Genomic DNA, 21,948 nt, shown 5'->3' with positions numbered 1-21,948 from the left:
GTTCCATCTGCTCCGTGCTGCCGTGCGGAGAGTGCAGTTCTGCTGGTGCTTATTATACATCACTGTGCTGTGCTGAGGAGAGCTGTGTTGAGCTGAGCTGGGCCGTGCTGTGCTGAGCTGGGCTGGGCTTAGCTGGGCTGGGCTTAGCTGGGCTGGGCTGGGCTGTGCTGAGCTGAGCTGGGCTGTGCTGAGCTAAACTATGCTGAGCTGTGCTAAGCTGGGCTGTGCTTAGCTGAGCTGGACTGTACTTCATGGCAGTATGATGAGCCAGGCCATCCAGTCTTCCCTGAGTTCTCTAGCCCTGTATCCTGACATCTTGGACCATGAGGCCCATTTACCTTGCTAGATGTATTACACTGTAAACGTTGTGTTTCCAGGTGGGAGTGAGTCCTCTTGGGAGAAGGAGAAGCTGCAGTCTCCCCCCACCAGAAGCACCCAGCTTGGCCAGTCCTCTTCCCAGCTTGGCCCACTACAGCAGAACCATCTGCTTGCTAACCGTGAGTCCAACACTGCAGTCCCGTCTTCGTCTTTGTCGTGGGTTCCTCTCTTGCGCTCTGGTCCCGTCTTACTCCATAAACAGCACACCTCCCTCTCCCTCCTCTCCTCCATTTCTGGCTTTTGTTTACTGGCCTCACTGGGCATCGTGTCACAGAACAGCTGAAGGGCTGCTCTCCGAAATGTACGGAGCCCTGCTCCCTTCCTGCGCTCAGCCTTCAGCTGCTGGCCTTTTTTTGGTCGTCCACCCCAGGTCTCCAATCTGAAGCATCCACCCGCTGCATTTAGCAGCCATTGCTGGAAGCCTCATCAGTTTTATTAACTTCTTCCACGCAAATGACATTAATGACCCACGGTCTTCATTGCCTGCTAATGTGGCAGCATTTTGGTTGCCTTGAGGCATGTAATTAGTATATAATAGGGCATATAATAGCCCTGAAGTATGTGAGGATATAACAGACTGCAAATTCCGATTTAAAGCTGTGAAATGCACTGGTATTTAGCACAAAAAATTACCCTTTTCTCTCTTGATTCTTCTTTTAATCTACCGGGTAAACTAACTATCCATCAATAGATATATATTTGTTTTTCTGTTTTATGATCTATGTTTTTTCCCTTCATATGGAATTAACTATTCCGTTTCTTTCATCCATTTGTTCTTTATACTGTGCATTTGATTTGTTTTTTGTTTTTTATGTGAGTTTAAAATACTTGAGGGTAAAATAATGCAAGATACCCAAAAGGATATATATTTATGAAATTACATGCTAGGAATCTATGTAAAATGAATCACGTACTTATTCCATTTTTATTTTATTTCTCTACAAAAAATATGACAAGATTTGAAATACGAGTGCAAATTTTATAATTTTTTTAGTTTTCTGATGGAAGCGCACATAATCGGCCTTTTCTCTTTCTCTCCCCTCTCTCCTGTCCTGTCTCTCCTCTGCTTTGTCCTCCGTCTCCCCTTGGGCAGGGCTGGACCTGCCCTTCATGCTGATGCCCCACCCCCTGCTTCCCGTCAGCCTGCCGCCGGCCTCCGTTGCCATGGCAATGAGCCAAATGAACCACCTGAGCACGATGGCAAACATGGCCGCTGCCGCTCAGATGCACGGCTCGCTGTCCAGGGCTGGCACCTCAGTCATCAAGGTAAGAGGGCGCCGGCGGCTCCTCGGGCTCCCGCGGCCCCTATCGATAGGCTCATCTCGCACACAGCAGGCAAGTGGCATCTGCGGCAGGCTGACACGGGTTTGTGGGCGTCTGCCAAAGCAGGGGCCTAGCTGATGGCATGCTGCTGTGTTTTTTCAGTTATCCCATGGTTAACAAGGGTGGTTAGACCCTTCTCTGCAGGCTGGACATCATCTCTAAGGATACTGCGATAATACTTACTGAGTACTAAATCAGTGTGTTTTCAGGCTCTAACAGACAACGGACAATGTCAAATACGTTATCTGTGTGTTTTTTTTTATGAATATATTACTGCATTGTATCAGAATGGTTGTGTAAATGTGTGAAATGTTTACAGGCATTCAGCTGAAGTTGATCTAGTCAACAGCTACTAAATCATATCCCGAGGTGTACTGAATACCAGCTTAAGCAGCGGTAGTATGATATGTGTCTGCTAATTACTAAAAAATGATCATATATTTATGTATCAGATGCCTGGGTTCCTCTGTTTTTCTCATGTGAACCTGGTTTAACAGCCGCCCGCTCCCTGAAGAAGTTGTGCCGATTTCCTGTTTCCTGCGACGCTCTAGTCTACTGACTCAGGCACTCTGGTTCCGATAGGAGGGCTGTCAACGCTCAAGTCCTGGCAGATGTTTGAAGATGTGCATCATACTTGATGAGTCTGTAACGACGGCGGCAAGGCGGCACAGCGAGCCTTTTCACAGGGGCTTAAATGTGATCCGCGTGCCCAGACGTACCTCCGGATGTGAATGAAATGAAAATAAAAATGAACTAGCGTCGTCTGAGCAGCAGGTGGCAGAGTGATTAACAACATCTGTTGATGTCACAGACGTTCTTCCTTCATGTCGCATATTTAACCTGAAAGGCTTCATAGACACACGGGTTTTCCCCGCAGGAGCGTGTTCAGGACAGCCCCTCCCCGGCTCCATCTGTGGAGGACCCCCCCCCACCATCCTCACACCCGAGCAGCAGCGCCTCCAACTCGCCATTACCGAACCAGCAGTGCCCTGACCGCCTGTGTAAGTCCCCCCCCCCCGATCCACCCCCATCCCCTCTCGGCTGTTGACTCTATCTGCATCACACTTTTATCCTGCCTCTCCTTTCCTCTACTCAGTGTAGCACCGTCTTTTCACACTTGTTCTATGTCTTACTATCCATCGATTCTAAATTTATCCAGTTAGCATCACACCTTGGCTGTATGCTTTGCACTTTTGTTGTCCTTTGTCTACTTGCAGATAACTCACAGATGACTGTTTGCTGATTATATGTCAGTGGGCCCTTCCACATCGCAGGGGTTAGGGGTGCAGGGCCCCCTGCAATTTAGAAAAACTACGTAAAATCTTTCAGTCCTCTTGGCGAGTGAAGACGACATGAGATATGAGAAACACAAGATACAAATATCACTGTGAGATATCATGCGGGAGCCTGCTGTGTCATTTGTTGGCCTACACATATTGTCTTCGCAAGGCTCCAAAAAACTCACCAAAAATTCCCATTTAATTTCTACTGCCAACGCCGCGATGGGAAAAGGAAGCGTCGACTGGACTGTACATGAATGGCTGCATGTGTGTAACTGACTGGCTTCTCCTCTTCTGCACCTGGCTCTCTGTCTGAATTAACAGTGCTGAATGTCCCTGCTGGAGACCTCAGAGACGCCAGTAGTGGGATCATACAAAACACAGTGCAAGAGAGGGGTGAGTCTTATTAATGCAGTTACTTGTGTGTGAGTGAATGTTCAGTGTCCAGTTTATGTCTGTCAGTGCTTGCGTGCTAGTATTTTTATGTATTTTTTTAGGTGTGTGTGTGTGTGTGTTGGTAGCTGTGTGAGCAAATGAAGAACAAGGAAAACAATAGACTGCAGGTGACGGGTCTCCGCTGATGTTAGCACTGGGGTTGGAAACCATCCACTGTCTCAGAACAAGATCAATGGAAGCATCTTCAATACAATTCAATTCAATTTCATTGTGTAACACATTTTCACAACATTACATTGTCTCAAAACGCTTTACAGCATCCCCACCCAAAGCCCCCAGTGAGTAAGACATAGGCGACAGTGGCAAGGAAAAACTCCCTAGAAGGAAGAAACCTTGGGAGGGACCAGACTCAAAGGGGGAGCCCAACCTCCAGGGGCCGGCAGGGAAAATCAAATGAGCAAGATGGCAAAGTCCCAATTCACGCTGTCCAAATTTTAAGATTTGGTTCTCAATGCGAGTGGCAGGCAGGTGATGACAGGCAGGTTCTAGAGCTGCTTTAGATGGCATAATGAATGGTGGTACAACAGCAGGGCAGGCTGGAGAAATGTCATAGGCAGAAGGGCGGGCAGGTCAAAAATACGTCACAGGTGATATGGGCATCCCAGGCAGCAGGATAGGCATGGTATCGTGTTTTTTTTTTTTTTTTATAAAATACAACTCTACAGTGTCCTCGCAATATACCCTGCCTTTTCCCACAATTCCATTTACTTTGGCCTTCTTACCTTTGCCCACAATTCCATGTACTCACTTTTTGTCTCATTCATTCATGGTCTGTAAAACCACACTCAGTGTTCCTTATGAATAAAGTCACATAACTGCAGCTAAGGTCACCCCCGGCATGACCATAAAAAGGGGGGGCACCTGTGTCCAGAAATAAGGACTAAGGCTTCAGCAGGGACAGTTATTTCATACACATACTGCGGAAGCTGAGAACAGTATATCTGCCATGATAATTATCTCGTTATCTCAAGAGAATAGCATGAAATATAATTGCAAACATGGCCATTCTTGGCGTCTGTATTATGTGTTTGTGGGAGTTTAATGTTTTCTGGTCAGCTGGGGGTGGGAGAGAGTGGCATTTGGTGATGATGGGGGGTGGGTAGAGGTGAGGGAGTAAAGAGGGCAGGGAGGCTAAAAGGAGGACACTCAGCAGTCCAGACAGAGGGCTGTCCTTACGAAATCCAGACAGGAAGTCACCCTACTTGCAGCATTCTGCAGACTAAACACACCCTCTTCAGCCCAAAACTGCAGTTATCTAGAATGTGGAGGGGCGTAGCCACGTGTGAACATTGGGCTGCGATGGCAACAACCCAGCTGGGTGCTTCTGGAAGGAAACCGGTTTCATGCTTTTAATACCATACTGATTAAAGTTCATTTTTAATTTTAGGTCTTTCTGGTATATGTGCCCTTAGGTAAATAAGGAATTATTACTGATTTTATTGCTTTTATAGTTTATTGTCCTATTTTTATAATTCTTTCTTATTTTTATTGTTATTTTTATTGCTATTCTAATCTCTCAATATTTTAATTTCCTTGTATGAGGTGTTTCCTTTTCAGTAAATCCAGGTAGCAGCTATGCACATGTAAAGTTTGTTTCTGTGTATGTGAAAAATAAACCCTGAACTTGAATTTTCACAAGATAAGTGGAGCTTGAGTCAGATGCAGATGAGGGAGGCAGGTTGTGAACTGAGCCACAATAACCAAATACTAAAAGCCAAATCTTATTAAATGAAAACATAAAATGTTATTAAATGAATCCTTGGTTGGAGCTCCATCCTGGATCATTCTGGGACAAGCCCCAGACCTCCGCGACCCTGCACAGGAAAATGGCTGAATGGATAAATGAGTGTTGGTTTGATCGGAGTAACACGTGACTTCCCTGTCTATGACATAATTACATGTATGTATGACATGCTGTTCAGAGCAATCTGTAAATCCAGCACGTAACAGTCAGATAACAAACATCTGCTCGCAATCAGTGTTTCCCTTCGCCGTCACCAGATTGGTCACGTGTAAATGACTTGGAACGGGCCGCTTAGTCTCTTACAAAATAATAAGGTGCCACAAAGCTCTTTGAGATAATCCTGCTGGTAAACTGATAAAAACAACAGTGAGGAAAGGCCCTCACTGCTTCCTCACATGTCTCCTTTTTCCTGCCACTTTCTAAGCTAAAAGTGCAGGCTTTCAACTATGAAGGAATGGCATGGCTTCAAAACTGATGGCTTCTTAGCATTTCTTGGCTGTAAATTAGTATGGGAGTGACATGAATGCATGAGGTGAGCTGGGTTACACTTTTAATGTGTCCTCTAGTGTCAGAATGGAGGACTTGTTAACGAAACGCTTTCCAAAATGCGCCAGAGGAATGCACACACGGTGCTTTAGAGACAGTTTCCGATTATTTAACTGCCATCTGTGACCCCTTCACATCCCTTGCAGCTAGTCGACTTTATAGACTGTCCTTCTTCTCTTTTAAGAATGGAATACTGCTTAGCTTACCGTTAGACAGAGCATTTTATCTTTATGGGAAAACAAGAGAAATGCTCACCGAATTAAAATACTTTAGCAGCAGCTTGTGCAGGCGGGTTAAACTACGGTTGGTTGAAAATGAAAACATGATAGTGATTGAGTCATAGTAGCGTGTGACTCAGCCGAGTTGAGGGCCCAGGACTGACGGGAAGCTCGCGGCAGGTTAGAGGGCAGAGGCGAGCATGCCTGAGGCAGGCCGCGCCTGGCACCTGAGTGACACCCGCGTGGGTGACGAGTGGCCGCCGTGGCACCACCAGCCATCCACACAAGGCCGCCTGTCACTCCACGCCAGGCCGTGGCGTGAGCTGAAAGGTGGGGTCCTGACCCCACCCCTCCTCATCTTTATCGCTCCACATGGCACTGTTCCAGAGTTAATTGGCGGAGCAAAAACAACTAAATCACTTCATTAAATCTGTTAATTGTCATACATTTCTGAGACAGGGATGTTGCACTTCCATCAAGCTGGCGAAGGAAAATGTTGCAGTTGTCTTAATTAGCTTTAGCGGCTACTTTCAAAATTGAGCTTAAAACCACAAGTTCTTCCTCTTCTATCTCTATTTTCAGAACCAGGACTCTTGGGGAAAAAGAATACGCTTTTTAAAATAAATGTAATTAAATGGTAATTTACTCTGGGTATCTCCAAACACAGCAATGGAAATAGCAAGATATAGCTGATTATGTAAGACATGATGCCAATTTGTATAAAATGTATAATGGATGGTTAAAGTCACATAAAGAAACTGCTGTTATGATCAGAAGGGTGGAAATTCATTTCAGCTTGCAGCTAGTTTAATGAGCTGCACAGTGTCTCTGTGCAAGTAATTACCGTTTTGGGGAAGGCTTTGTAGGACAAATTTGTATTTATTATTAATCAATTAATTAATGTATGTATAAGAAATACAAAAAAAATATTATGCGGGATATTATATTTGTGGACAGCTATTTATCCATGCTCGTAATAAAAAGCTGAAGTATATTGAAGAACCATCAAAAAGATTCAGTGATTATTAGGTTGACGCTATTACATAAATTATGGCCATCCTTACAGAATTTCAGTATATAAAATATTTTAATGATGAAAATGCATTTAGCGGCAGGGCTCTGCTAATCATGCTGTGTGGGGAATTATCAGGTGTGCAGGGTGTGACTGAAAGAACTGACTCAACTTTTTTCAGTTTGGCGCCGGCACAAGGATCTGTACACAGCACGCAGGGTGACTAGAATCTGTTGGGTCTGGGGTCTGTATTATTTTTTCATATGCGTAATTAATATAGTTATTTTGTACTTTTCTCCTGAAGTCGGGTCTGTTGGGCTACAACATTTTCCTCGCATGTCGCTTCCCAGGGGCAAAGGCGGCACAGCGTCCCCAAACATAAGGCATCATCAGGGCCACACTAATTAACCCACTAATTAGAATCTTTTGAATATTCAGCAGGATCACCCCCTTCCTAAATCCATGGGAAGGCAGGCAGGGGAGAGAACTTCGCGGAGTAAATAGTATGGTTATTACAGCGATTCTCGGCGGAGGGTATTTTTCCTGCCTACTTTTTTTTTCTGAGCAGCATTTCAGCTTCAGCATCTGTTCACCCAGATGGAGCCCGATTCTCCCAACTCCAGTTAACTGTGGGGCCCTTGAAGTGAGGTTGTCGCAGAGGAAGGAGTCCGAGCTGAGGCTGAAAAGGCTGATTGGGTCGGTTGTTTTGTGCCGAGCCAAGCCTGCCTTATCTTGGGTGTTTTAAGTTGCATGGGGTAATACTTAAGGTAGGGCTTCCCAACCCCTGGTCCCGGGACCAGTCCATGGCTGGTACTCCAGCTGGCCGTGGAATACTGGGGTTTCTGTAGAGGGGTTGCGTAATTTCCAAAAATAATCTACACATTTTCAACTTTTTACGATGACTTTTTTGCATCTGAAAAAATGAGAACAGTTAAACCCCTGAAATCACCTATTGATCCACCAGCAGTCTTCCAGTGACTTCAGGCACTACCAACGCTGATTGAAATTTTATTAAGAGAATTAAAAGAAAATAAGTTTCAATTCAAGTACTGCTGTGTTTCTAATGAGCCTAAGTGAAGATCCTGGTGCACCTGCATCTGGTGACATGCTCTCGGCCTGGTCCAGCTTTGTCAGTCTATGCTCTGGTCTTCTGTCTTCCCCTTCAGGTTATGCTCTTTTTCAGCTGCACTGAGCTTTCTTGGAGTCAGAGAGATCAAAATAACAAACATCCCACTATTGATATCAGGGAGGCAAATGAGGGACATCTGCTAGTGGGGGTCGTGATTAGGCTTGGGCAGGAATACATTGCTTGTTAAGATGCCACCATAATGACGTACAGCATGGTAATACCTGGACTGCATGACGGTTAGTGCTTTCTTGGGGGGAGGGGGGTTTCCTGGCAGGACAATTTGCTGATGGAGCTGAGGGTGCTGATGGTGTGGTACTTTCTTGCCAGCTAGTTTCATTGCCACTGATGGATCGACAGATTTCCTGGAAATTGTGCATCATTTGCAGGCATCAGGGAGTTGCGGGCATTTGAGAAAGAAAACTCCCAAAGCTAGATTATAGTTTATAGATTGTAGATTATAGATTGTAGACTAGATTATATATATTGATCAGTTATATGTATATTGCTGTGTGTGTCCATGATCTTATTGTACGTCTCTGCATCTGTGTACACAGGTGTATGTACATTAGGGTGGTCCTTAGCTGGAGAGAGAGTCAAATTTTAAAATGGCATTTTTTTCATGCACTTGCCCTTTTATCTTGTGATGACTTGTGAGAAAGCATTCTGGGCAAAACATTTCGTAGCTTTATTGGTGTTTAGAGGTTGCTCATTAAGACCAAAGTCTGAAGAATTTGAAAAATTACAAAAAAACGTTACTAGACAGAAACATACTGTCTTTGAATTTACTTTTAACTCCTTTAGTCTAAGGTTAAAAAAGAAGCAACTTAAATATTTGCATTTACCCTATTATAGGTATATCAGCAGTTAAATCACTGAAACATGAACATTAAACATAATCGATGATTGCAAATATCAAATTCCTCTCAATAACTGACATTGTTTAGTTTCACATCAGATCCGTTTAAAAATGTGAAAATATGTGAAACTTAAATTGGCAAGTTAAGCACAATGAAAGGCAATATTTCAAAATGTTCTTATTGCATGGTTGCAATAAAATGAGTACGGAAAAATATGGTACAGAGCACCTTGATGCTAAACTGGAAAAAAATAATAAGATGTTTAGCACATTTTTGCTAACAATCAAAATGGCTTTAGCCATTCAAGCTGCTTGAGCAACATCTAAACATACTTGAAAAATCATCAAAAATATCCTGAAATATTTTCTTATATAAGATAGCAAAGTTAGGGGGTGAGAATATTCCAATTTTCATTTTTAAGGACCACCCTATCATACTTGATGTGTATATCTGAGTAACTTTGTGCGTAATACTAATGGGAGGTCTGTCCTTCTTCTGGTAGTAGAGGAGTCTCAGTTGGCCCTGCCCATGATGAAGCCTGGGTTTGACAAACAGGCCCTGGCCCCAGGTTTCCCTGCCACTTTTCTGTTTGCTGACGGCCTCTCGTCCATGGAGACTCTACTTACCAACATCCAGGTACAAAAAGATAGACCTCAGCAACACTAAAATGTGCTCCTACTGACCATATCGTGGACAATTAAATGCTATGTGTACATGTAAAACAGACTGACAGTGATATGGTCCTGTGTGTATGGGAATGGTGTGTGAGAAGGTTCACGTTGGGATAACAGGTCTTTCCTCATTTTCAGAGCCTGCTCAAGGTGGCAGTGGAAAATGCACGAATGCAGGAGAAGCAGATCCAGCAGGAGAAGAAGGAACTGAAGGTGGAGCTTTTCAGAGAACGGGAGATGAGGGAGAGCCTGGAGAGGCAGCTGACCTCTGAGCTTCAGATTAGAGGTAGGTGCTGTTAAATGGTATAAGTGAATTCTAAGGGGAGATCATAAAAAGCACTGCTTGAAATCGAGGTTCACTTTATGGAGAAGTAAAATAGAAGATCTTACCAAATAAATGTGTAGGAAGTATTAAATGTGGTTCTCTTGAATGCTTGGAGGAAGTGGTCAAAATACAGGGCTCATGCTTAGAGACTCACACTGGGTGCCCTAGGGGCCTCCTTTGACCACCACTGATTTTCTCCTTACAGCAACCATCCAGAAGCGGCTGAAGCGAGAGAAGAAGGCCAAGCGGAAACTGCAGGAGGCACTGGAGTTTGAGTCCAAGCGTCGGGAGCAAGTGGAGCAGGCACTGAAGAGGGCTACCTCACCCAGCAGCCTCTGCGAGAGTCTCAGTGGTAGGATCCTGCATTTTCACCCATCCTTCTCCTTTGTACCTATCTATCTGCTTTCTCTACTTCTCAACTCAATAAATCGAACTTGTAGCAGCAATTTCTTACAAGAATTAGGTAAATCTCCAGAGCACTTGACAAGGAATCAAATGGGGATATACATAAAAAATATCCCGTTTAAATTCGGACCAGATGTGATGCTGAGTGAATCTGAGAGAAGAGCTGTTCTGTCTCAGTGACCCTTCTGCTCTTCCTCAGTTCATTTTTCTCTTTTCTTCTTCACAGTCCTTTGTGTTTGTCTTACTGGACATCTCTGACAAAGATTTCATTTTAAAGCATAGCAGTTAATAATGAAGTTTAATGAGATAAAATTATGTTCAGGTGCTATATTAGTTCTATATGAGTATTCTATGCAAGATATCTGTATTTATAACTATTTTAAAACATACAATGTCAATAAATCAAGACAAGCAGAGTAAAACCATAGATGTAAATGAATATAGATCTTTCCTTACATCTATAGCTGTCTTCCAATGCCTTCAGGCACTACCAAGGGCTGATTAAGGCAGACTTTATTAAGGAAATTGTTTCTTTAATAATCTTACTGCTGTGCTTCTAATGAACCACAGTAAAGCAATGAACCTAAGAGCAAATGAGCTAGAAATTAGCTGCAGTCTCTTTAGAAAGAAGGAAATGCCTTTGTGGATGATTTAGACCAGTGGTCTCCAACCTTATTTAAAGTAAAAGCTGCTTTTAAAAAATAAAATAATCTGTGGAGCTAATGGGTAATGATAGTAAAAGGTGATGATGGGGGAGGGGGGTGTCTTAAAGATCGACCTGTTATTCATGATTGACTTGGTGGTAATGTCTGGTTTAGTCAAATGTCACAGTAGTGTAAGATAGATATTTATACTTGGTAGTATAAGTGAAAATGTGGTTTAGTGTATAGATATTCATATAGGCAATATAGTATATGTACAAGTGATTATTGGTCACTGTGTTGTGAATGTAAGAGTATTTTAGTATCTACTGTAGATGTACTGGTGCATGTGGGGAAACCAACTCCATGCAAGGATGAAAGAACATGACTTGGGTACTTTGGAAAACAAACCAGGCTTTATTGGGATAAGTCCCCTTTTCAGGGGGTACATGAGGGGGGAGGCTAGGAGAGTAGGTAAGTGCAACAGAAATAAAAGATAAGACAGGATGGGCAGCACTATCTCATGGGCTTGGCACAGATGGGCAAAAAAGAAGGTCACCTGACCCAAAGTATAGATAGTATAGCTGTTTTATTTTTTATAGAGGTTTACTGCTTTAAATGTACAGATTTTAGTTGCAGTATTTAGTTGCTATGAGTAATTTTGCCTCTCCATGTGTCTAATAATTGTTTTACCTGTTGTGCATTTTATGATTATATGTCATCTCTAGTTTTCGTCTATTAAAGCATCATAGAGCCTCCTGCATTGTAAATAAAGATGCTCTTTATTCATCTGACCGCAGAGCCAGTACTACCAGAGGTAGAACCAGAACATAATGGAAGCCAACAGGAGAACTCAGCTGCACAAGGTACTAACCCACCTGTCTGCACTCAGCAGCCAATCATGGGGCGCTTTGATCACTCTGGGGCCTGGGCCAGTAATTACAGAGACAATATAAAACCAGCACAATATCATTCTGAATTTCATTCAAACTGACAAGAATGATCAGACATTGAGGATGACCACCATTTTAGACAGACAATGATCTAGTCTGGAACACTAGTAATCTGTATTTCCTTTTTTGTGTGTTTTATGCAATGTGAAGTACAGTGTTTATTGTTTTACGCTTCGGCATAGCCGGCGCAGTTCTGCTTAAGTTGTTGTCACTTGGGCATAAGGCTGGCACAGCTTCATTTACCTCTTGTTAGTCCTGCAGCTTTGCAGGAGCATTGCAGCTAGGCGGACAATACAGGGCTAATTCCCTGAAGGCCTGGCTCAATGGTCCCAAATGCAGCACTCATACATAAAGGACACTTGGTCTGTTCTGCTTTCCTACATGTTTTCTAGACCTTAGGCAGTCACCGACTTGTACAAAAAGTGAAATATCCTCAAGGCGAATATACACATTTTGTACGCTGGCGTACAGAGTCACACTCACGACACTGCCATTATATACACGTGTGTGCGTGTGTGTATGTGTGTGTGTATGCGTGGCTGTGTATGTGAAGAGGTAGGCTTGGTTGAAGCTAAAAAGGATGGAGGAAGAGGACATTTAGAAGAAGGATTAATTCAAAATGAATGCAGATGGAAGGAATGAATGAATGGTGACTAAATGGTCAGCGATTGTGGAGATGGAGGGCTGCGCTGGGGTTAAAAGGTGGGAGAAATAGGAGATGGATGAGAAGGATTGGGACAAGGTTAAAAGGAATGAGAAAGAGTGGACTGGGATGAGTTAAAAAAACAGAAGATGGAGGTGGATAGGGCAGACTGGGAGGAGGATGTGCATGTGAGGTGTGTCAGCCTTGCGATGTGATCTGTTCTGTAAGCTAATGAAACAGGAGCAAATTCCTTTGGAAAGCTGGTAACTGACTATGGGAACGTCAGGGCAATCAGTGAAAGAGAGCCCTGTTTGCTCTCCGAAATCCAGTGATTCAGTGGTGACTGAGTAGCAGTGGATTAGCCCTTAATTACAGCACTCAGTACCTTAGAGCTATACAACACGACAGAACAGTAGAGTACACACATGCATGCACAAATTTTCCTCACAATCTCTCTTAAGTGAAAGAATATTTTACTCACTGGATTACACAGATTTCCATTCTCCATACTCAGGTGCTGAGAAATTTGGGTGCAGAGGCTGCTGGGATTGCTGCACTGTGAAGGAGTGGTGTAGACGCGGGGTGAACTTGTGTTGTGTTCTGTGCGCCTGTTGAAGCGGTTGACTGGAATTATTTGGAAGCATATTTGACTGTTTGTGTGTTACGTGGGAGGTTCTTGTCACACACTCACACACACACACACACACACACACATATATATATATATATATATATATATATATATATATATATATATATATTTTTTTTTTTTTTTTTTTTTTTTTTTTTCGGTCAGCGTGAGTGCTTGTCTATTTTTGTTAATAAACATCGCGAGTGTTATCGATAGTTGCAGGTGTCGCGTGAACGGCATTTCTGTCCACGTACCTTCGCATCGAACACCCGCGAGGTAATGTCTAATATCGGTAACGTTAACTGGGAAAAGGACAGTTGCTCCTGAGCTTTGCCCGTTCGCCAGTCGGGGCCGGGAGGACATTTTCCACTTTTTCCCGCTCCGACAGTAGCCTGCTTTCAGAGGGTTTTTTTTCGGCCTCCCAAGAGAAATTTCGCTTTATTTTACTTCATTTAATTTAAGTTAACCGTGGTTCAGTAGGAAGTTATTCTTGGGTAAGTAATTGTTAATTTGGTTATTTTAAAAGCTTAAGGTTGTTATCTCTGACCCTATCACTTTAAAAAGTTCCGTTTTAAACGCAAGTCTTAATTTAGTGTTTAATTGTACCCGGCACTTTATTATATTAACTATACGTTTATTGAATCAAGTAAAGGTTAAATAGGCTATATAAATATACTGGGCTGGGAGTAAAGGACGGGGTCATAGCGAGCTAGTTAATTATGGGGCCAGCTCAGTGTTGTGTTTGCAAGATGTTTGCCCTTCTGGATGCATGTGTCCAGGTGGTATTGCAGTATTAGTCAAAGTATACGTAAAACTTGTAGGCAAGGGAGCTCACTGATTAAAAAAATACAGAATCTGTATGTGTAAAACTAGATGCTAAAAACTCAAATGGCCTAATTGACGGTGTTTGTTATAGAGCATTTAATGTAGCTGCGGAGGAAAACAGAATGATACAGTGGGAAAATCTCTGGCTCTTCTGTAAATGAACTTGAAATGGTGGAATTAGTACAGGATTGTTTTTTTTACTCAGTTTGTTAATGACCCTACCAGGGGAGAAGCCATTCTTGATCTTGTTTTCTCTAGCAACCAGGATAGAATTGGAAAATTAGAGGTTTTAGAACCACTGGATGGTAGTGATCATAACATGGTTAAATTTGAGGTTAATTTTAGTGTCCAAAAAGCAAAGTCCAAAAGAAAAATATTCAGTGTTAGGAATGCTAACTTTAATGGAAAGAGACTGAAACTAGAAACTGTAAACTGGATTAAGTTAAACAGCAAAATTGTTGAAGAGGCATGGGGATTTTTTAAAAAGCACATTGTTGCAAGTGCAAGAGGACTTCATACCTTTTTCCAGCAAAACTAAATCTAGGAAACTGCAATCAAGGTGTTTTACTACGGAAATTAAGAATAAATTCAGGAGGAAAAAATTTCCATTTGTGGAAGAGAGCCTAACAATTTCAAAATAAAGCAAGAGTACCTAAGTCTACAGGTTGAGTTCAAAAATAACATTAGTCTCGCTAAGAGGAATGTAAAAAGGAAGATTGCATTGGAGGCTAAGGATGACAAGTTTCTTCCAATATTTTAACTCCAAACGAGCTCTAAAAGCTTAAATCACTAATCTGCAGGATAGTAAGGGTCATATAATTGAAAATGAAATTGATATAGTAAATGAGTTTAATGATTATTTTACATGGGTGTTCACAGTAGAGAACATGAGTAACTTACCACCATTTAGTACGAATACAGCATCATCTATGACCAATATATGTATACCAGGCTGATGTAGTACAAAGCCTAGCTAAGCTCAAAAAAATCACAGGGGCCTGATGGCATCTTACATAGTTTTAAAAGAGATGAGGGATATTAATATTAGCCAACCTTTAACTTTACTATTTCAGAAATAGTAAATAGTGTACCAGTCGCTCCAGACACATATCACACAATAACAGATACTTAATTTGAGCCCTGGAAGTGAGGTCTCACCCTAATAGACAGCTGTACATTTTTCCATTGTAAATATTAGTTGTGTATGTAATGTTGGTAAATGCAGACATTTAACTTAATATAGGAAAACTCCAAATTAAAGCAATGCAGCTATCTATTTTGTGAAAGTCAACAAACTGAAGGACTTTTGTGTCCTCTGTCAGGAAGATGAATCAACTCAGCTTTACTTAACATAAGTTATAAACGTCCTTCCTTGTGGTCAATTCTAACCCACCCCATATGGACTACGAAGTATTTCCCAGGGGACGTGGCCTTTTAGATGTGGGCTTGAGGGAAGAGTGTATATGTGAGTTAACAACAGTCTGCATGGGTCTGCTGAACCTATCAGGGTTCAAGGCACAGGCCAGAGCTGCACTGTCCAATCAGAGAAGGGGGCGGTGCATTCCACGACAGGAGGCAGATCTCTTGGGAGGAAGGAGCCAAAATGTTATTACTGGGCCCGAATAACCTCTAAAAAAAGCACAGAAATATTTTCTTATACACATTGTTGTCCTTTCCCCATCACTGCCTTCAAACAACAACATCCCATTTGGGATGTTGGTAGTGCTCTGTATATGGGTCACACAGACCTTGTAGCTATGCAGCAATTCCAGACAGGAGCAAGCACTCAATGGTTTAAGAATGCGGAGGACCACAATTTCATCTCAAACTCTAGTACAGCGTCTTTCTGCCCTGCACACAATGGCAAATTTACACACATAGGATCCTAATCACACATACTGTCTTCTTCCACTTCTGTCTGTTAATTCTTTCTTGTCTATCTCTGTCTCTCTCTCACACACACACACACACACACACACATTTTCTTGGCTTGTCAGTGCTACTCGGATGATTCTAGGCTGTCTTCTCTCTGATTGCTGCACTTGTTTACATCCTGAATACATATTAGCTCATCTGCGAGAACCCAAAGAGTAAACCCATCATAAACAGAAAACACTCTCTTACTAATTACCCGTTTCCTGCTACTAATGAAGTGAGAATACCGTGTTCAGATTAGAAATCTGCTGTGGTCCCCGTCGTTTCTGTTTCCAGCTGTTTTTACTTTGTCTCATAACCCTTGCTGACAGCTAATATTAAATGATAGATCACCCATGGCAAGGACATTGAAAGAGAATTAAACAGTCACTAATTCTATAGGTTGTGTAAGTAATACGGCAGCACTTTATGTATTATGGCAGAATTTTTGCTTCCTTCTCTTTATTTTAAAATGTGTAATAAAGCCTGAGGCTATGCTTCCTTTAATGTGTTAAATGTACATTTATTGACTTGAGATAATTATGGGATAGCAGCTAGCCATTTAGCCGAGGATCTTCTATGACAGCTTACTGCAGCACGTAATTCAACCATTTCAGATAGTATTAGCTGCATGCATTACACTCCAGTGATGGCACTGGGCCTGAAGCTTAGATTTTAACTGCTTTTTATATGAACTGTCAGCTAAGTTATTATAAGTTTAAGAGTGTTGGTTTCCTGTAACTGATTAGGGTAGTCAGGATAGAGTCTGATGTTCAGGAGAGGATTGATATAGGACCCAGATTTTTTTGTACTTGATTTGTGACTAAATTCATAACATTTTTTCAGAAGCGACATATTCTACATAGAATCATGTTCTGTTAAATACCATTTAAAAGGTATAACAGTCGACTGTTGTGTGACATCTGGTAAAGTTAAATTATTTTATCCACAGAAAACAGAGTGTACATGAAGACCTCTGCGCTGTATTGATCCCAAGTTCTGGCAGCTTCTGAAACGCCTCTCCCAGGCCGAGTGCAATAGCAGAAGGATGGCCCTGCTCTGCTGTCGTCCAGATCTCCCCAGCAATGCTACTTCCTCACACTGAAGAAAGACTGACCAGAATAGAACCCTCTCTGATACACCAGCTCGTTTCTATAACAACGTGTTTTTTTTTTTTTTTTAAATCTGCCCCACGAAGCACAGACAGTAGAGAGACCTGCTCATCTCTTAAATCGGGAGTAGCTCTCAGATATTCCAGTGTGGTTTTCTTTCTCCTTTATTGCTTATATTGACTCCAAGACGCCCTTTCCTGAACTCTTCCTGAAGCTCAGAGCAACATCTTTGCAAGTCCTGGACCTGAAAGGGATTTTTTGTTAAGTCTCAGGACCTCCAAGTCAGGACGGGGGGTGGGTGGTGGGAAATTAAAAAAAAAAAATCAACAAATGAATTCATGTGCATTCTACTGATTGTTCACACCAGCTGTTTTCCCCATCAGTAAATGGACTGAAACGGAAGAGTGCGTGAGAACATTTTTGTTTGTCGTGTTTTCTCGTTCTCCCCCTCTCTGTTTTGGAAAGTAGTGACAAAGACCGAAAAAAAACCCCACCATCCTGCTGTTAGCCGACTGACATAATACTGGCTCCACCTCCATTTCAAATGCTCCTGTTCACCTTCTGTGTGCATTTTAATCAAGATTCTGTTTGAAGGAAGATGTGTTGAAACCATCCAATAGAGCAGCCAGCAGTTTCCCTCTTTTATTGTACGGCATTTGATCTTCACGCTGAAACAAAAGGAAACACAGTGTTAAAATGAGAGCTTTCTGTTTCACCTTTTGTTTTTGATGAACTCCTGTGAAAGTGCTACTGTGTATGTTATTGTGATATAGGGAGGAAACATTTTCAGTCAGAAAAGAGTAGAAAATTGAGATTAAATATATCTTACACATCTGATTCAAGCACAGACAATAAATAAGACCCTGGATAAATGGAGAACTGTATGGTAAAAAGGGTACCCCTTCAGGTATAATGTATATTTTATCATTTATCTATATTTCTTTGCAGTGACAGAGAGGCAGCTGTCAGTGATGTTGGTCTGTATTAGGTCGTAACATTCCTGTACACAGGACCAACTTGTGATGCTCAGATCAAATAACACACCCTCAGGATATTTAGCAGACTGTTTTTAGCAATAAAATGGTGAAGCGCAGTGTTTTCTTGCTGTCATCAGTGATTGATCTGCAGGTAGGATGACCTGCATCGTTGTCATTCACTTATTTTCTTTCAGAGGTCCGATTTTCGCCCTCTGCCCGGAGTTACCACTCTATGACATCACCCTCAGGTGTGTAATGTTATTTCTTAATTTAAAAGAAAAAAATACAGGTAAGCAGGTAAAGAGTATTTTACAGTGGGTGGATAGGAAGTGATTTTCACCCCCTACTATAGCGGATGAGTCTCAAAAGGTGAACAGTCTGTCCCCATTATGAGGTGTCTACAGTATGATGGCACAGGACCCAGTAAGGATGACATAAGAACATCTGTCCTCAAGCCTCCCTGTATGAGATGTTGGGTGCAAAGTCACCCAAGGGCCTTTACACTGTCCTTCCAAATTGTGGGGGGGGGCACTGGCAGACTTAAAGTGGATCCAGATGAATATGTCATCAACATGTTGACAACGGTTTCTATAATCTGTTGATTGCACTCTTTTTATGCCACTCATCTACGTTAATGACTTTTTAATATAAATGCAATTGCACTACAGCTGATATGATCAGTATAAATGATTTGGAAGAGGCAAAGCTTGGAGTTTATTGTTAAAAGAGGGAATGAAATCTCAGGCATGACCATGACATAAGGAGCCATCATCATAGCAGGTACCTGTGGAGATTTAGGGTCTAATGTTCTGCAGACTATAATATAGCAACCAATATGATCACAGCATACATCAAGCTAAACACTTGGGGCTTTCTCCATGTAATATTCTGAAATGCAGTTCCTTCATTTGAGGTGTCTCCACTATAATACACTACAATGATAACTCCAGTAGTACAAAGTACCCTATATTTCTGAAAACTCACTGTACTGGGGTTGTACTCATTCATTGTTTCAGTCCTTTCCTTATCCCATCCCTTCAGACTTTTTGATGTTGTTCAGTCTCACAAGTAGTCTCTAATTCACTAAATGACGCACACTGACTTGTTCATACAATCGCTCTTTAATTTATTCACATCTAGTTACACACATACACAGTCACTCATTTATATCCTGTCACACACTCTGCTAGTCACTGTTGGTGCATAGCTGTCACATTGACACATTGACATCAAAGGGTCTGGCAATGAAGATCCTCCATTCATTCAGTGGTGGACAATAAAATAATGTCCATCCATCCATTCATTTCTTGAAACCGCTGGTCCCATGCAGGGTTGCGGGGGGTCCCGAGGTTATCCTGGAAAGCTATGGGCGCAAGGCAGGTAACAACCCAGGATCGGGCGCCGACCCATCGTAGAACACACTAACATACCGTTCAATAAATAATATATATGAAAATAAAACATGTACTAATGCAACTGATGCTGCTGGCAATGCTAGACAGTCACAAATACTGCAAATAACTGAATGTGAATGTTTCTACAGTGCTTTTCTGTGGGAGTTCCACACGGAGCTACATCACTCGTACCTTCAGTTGTTGCTTCCGTTATCTCTTTAGGAGGTCCCTTCTCATATAATGCCGCTAAGGAGCACTTCAGGTCCTGTGGTTTGCATATTTGCGTAATACAATGCCTTGTACACACGCTTCACTAGCATCTTCTTAGAAAAAGTGAATTGTGCACCTGCTGTCCCGCAAGGCCCGTATGTTCACACACTTATGCAGGTGGATATTTATTGTAACCATTCAGGCGAAGCACCTTGATGAAAGGTCAAGGTCTTTACCCGGCGCACCACCTGCTACAGTATTGGAGATGATGCAAGACATGCTGTGCGTGGATCGCGCCAAAATGCTGGGGGAGGTTTCGAAATCCATGTTGAATATGCTGATGTGGCTCTTAGACCTGAATTATATTAAGAAAGCTCTGCTAGTTGCTGACCACACGGAATTATCGATCCATCCATTCTCCATGCATCTGTTCAAGGTAGACGATCTGGTGCCTTTAAATCACCCATAGTATGTTTGTGTGGGTGCCTTGGCATTCATTCCACAGTGTTCCCCTGCCCTGTGGTCTGTCTTTTGTGGATTGACTTCCGGTTCCCTTGTCATCCTACACTGGATAAGAGGTTGAAAACTGGATAGATGGAAAAAAAAACACATTTTCTTCTGAAAATGCTTCTGTTTGAGAATGAGGTCATGACCAGTGCCAGTGCTACTGATAACCACTAGAAAGTGCAATAGATTTGATATAACTGTGTGATTCAAGCATAGCTCACTTCATCCTTCCTGCAATTTGATTGCTTAATTTCAGGTAAATATTTAAGTTTCCCGATTCAAGGACATCGGTTGAAATGTATTGAATAAACTGACACGGTAAGTCATTGAATTCTGTCTGAATCCTCTATCTGGGTCATTGTCTAGGGCTTTTTATTGTATGTGTTGAGAGTCTTTGAGTGCAGAGTCACCTGTGTGTTTGTGTCTCACTGTATGCCTGAGAATGTGTCCCACATGGCAGTCTGCTTAGAAGGCATTCAGTCGATATGGCTTTCGAAATAGGATAGTAAATCAAGTCATGTACTTGAACTGCAATGCTATAGTCATGCCATAATATGAAGTATGAATTCACTGTAATCTCTTCCATAACTGACAGGGTTGTGTCCACAGACAAGTGGCATGCATAAAATAAATCTTATTCATAGACGGTCTTTAAAGGTTGAACAAAATAGCAAATGAATCCAGTACTGATGAAGTTTACTGTATCAAATATTTAACTTTTTTATGTATTTTGTTCAGCTGTGTCTAAACAGTGATTAACAAATAATACTAATGTGATATCTTATGTTAGTTATACTACTTTGAATGAACATAAAAAATAAACTAATCAGATTTCTGTAAAATGCATTGGCAAGCTGGACAGACCTGGAATTATGGAGCCTGAAAGATGAAAATAAAGAATCCAAGCTTTTATTGGGTAAATATTTTATGGGCTGAATTATAATAATGATGCAGTTATTTCCACAATGCTCCTTGCTGACATATTAAATGGCATCTAACAGATAGAATGTAGTATACACTTCAGTTAACAAAATGCAATATAAGAACTAGTGGAGAAGGCCTGCACCCCCCACTGCACTTCCCAGTCTGTCTGTCTCCATGGATCAGATGAGGAATGAACTGGGAACCTCTCCACAGGCAAGGCTGCAGGGCATGATGGAATCAGCCCCAGAGTGCTGAATATGCCTGCCAGCTCTGCGGGTCCTTCCCTGAGTCTGTTCCTGCTCCCTTAAGGAATCCAGTTGTTCTCACGTCACATATCATGAAGACTTTGAGAGGCTGGTTACTGAAATAGCTCTGACCCCTGGTAAAAGACCAGAAGGGATTCCATGCAGTTTTCCTCCCAAGCACACATAGGTGTGGACGATGCTGTTATACACTTGCTTCACAAGTGTTCTATAGCACCTTTAACACCATCCTGTCTCTCTGATTGGGAAACAAGCTCAGGACAATGCAGCTTGATGTCCCCACAGTCTCCTGGATCATGGAGTATCTAAGTAACACATGAATCTGTGTTGGTGGTGAGCAGCACTGGGGCACTTCAGGGAACCGTTGTGTCTCCCTTCCTGTTCACCCTCTACACGTCGGACTTCTAGTACAACACCAGCTCTTGCAATCTATGGCTACGTTCACACTGCCAGCCACATCGTTCAATTCCGATTTTTTTGCTCAGATTGGATTTGTCTATCTTTGGACAAACTCATCAGGAAGGCCAGCTCCATCACAGAACAGACCGTGAGCAAACTCATCAGGAAGGCCAGCTCCATCACAGAACAGACCGTGAGCAAACTCATCAGG

The 21,948-nt window shown here is 42.2% G+C and overlaps 1 protein-coding gene across 1 annotated transcript in view; it reads left to right on the top strand.

Moving 5' to 3' along the window:
• Positions 1 to 18,156, top strand: part of LOC125750895 (dachshund homolog 2-like) — a 90,890-nt gene extending 72,734 nt beyond the window's left edge. Inside the window, 9 exon segments of the mRNA XM_049029237.1 lie at positions 378 to 497; positions 1,472 to 1,644; positions 2,579 to 2,702; positions 3,306 to 3,377; positions 9,449 to 9,579; positions 9,753 to 9,900; positions 10,145 to 10,291; positions 11,786 to 11,851; positions 16,904 to 18,156. Coding sequence (XP_048885194.1) covers positions 378 to 497; positions 1,472 to 1,644; positions 2,579 to 2,702; positions 3,306 to 3,377; positions 9,449 to 9,579; positions 9,753 to 9,900; positions 10,145 to 10,291; positions 11,786 to 11,851; positions 16,904 to 16,941 — 1,019 coding nt within the window. The 3' untranslated portion in view covers positions 16,942 to 18,156.
• Positions 18,157 to 21,948: the final 3,792 nt, after the last annotated feature.

The sequence above is a fragment of the Brienomyrus brachyistius genome, chromosome 10 (genome assembly GCF_023856365.1).
Source record: "Brienomyrus brachyistius isolate T26 chromosome 10, BBRACH_0.4, whole genome shotgun sequence".
Classification (NCBI taxonomy): Eukaryota; Metazoa; Chordata; class Actinopteri; order Osteoglossiformes; family Mormyridae; genus Brienomyrus; species Brienomyrus brachyistius.
This window is presented reverse-complemented; position numbering and strand designations above follow the sequence as displayed.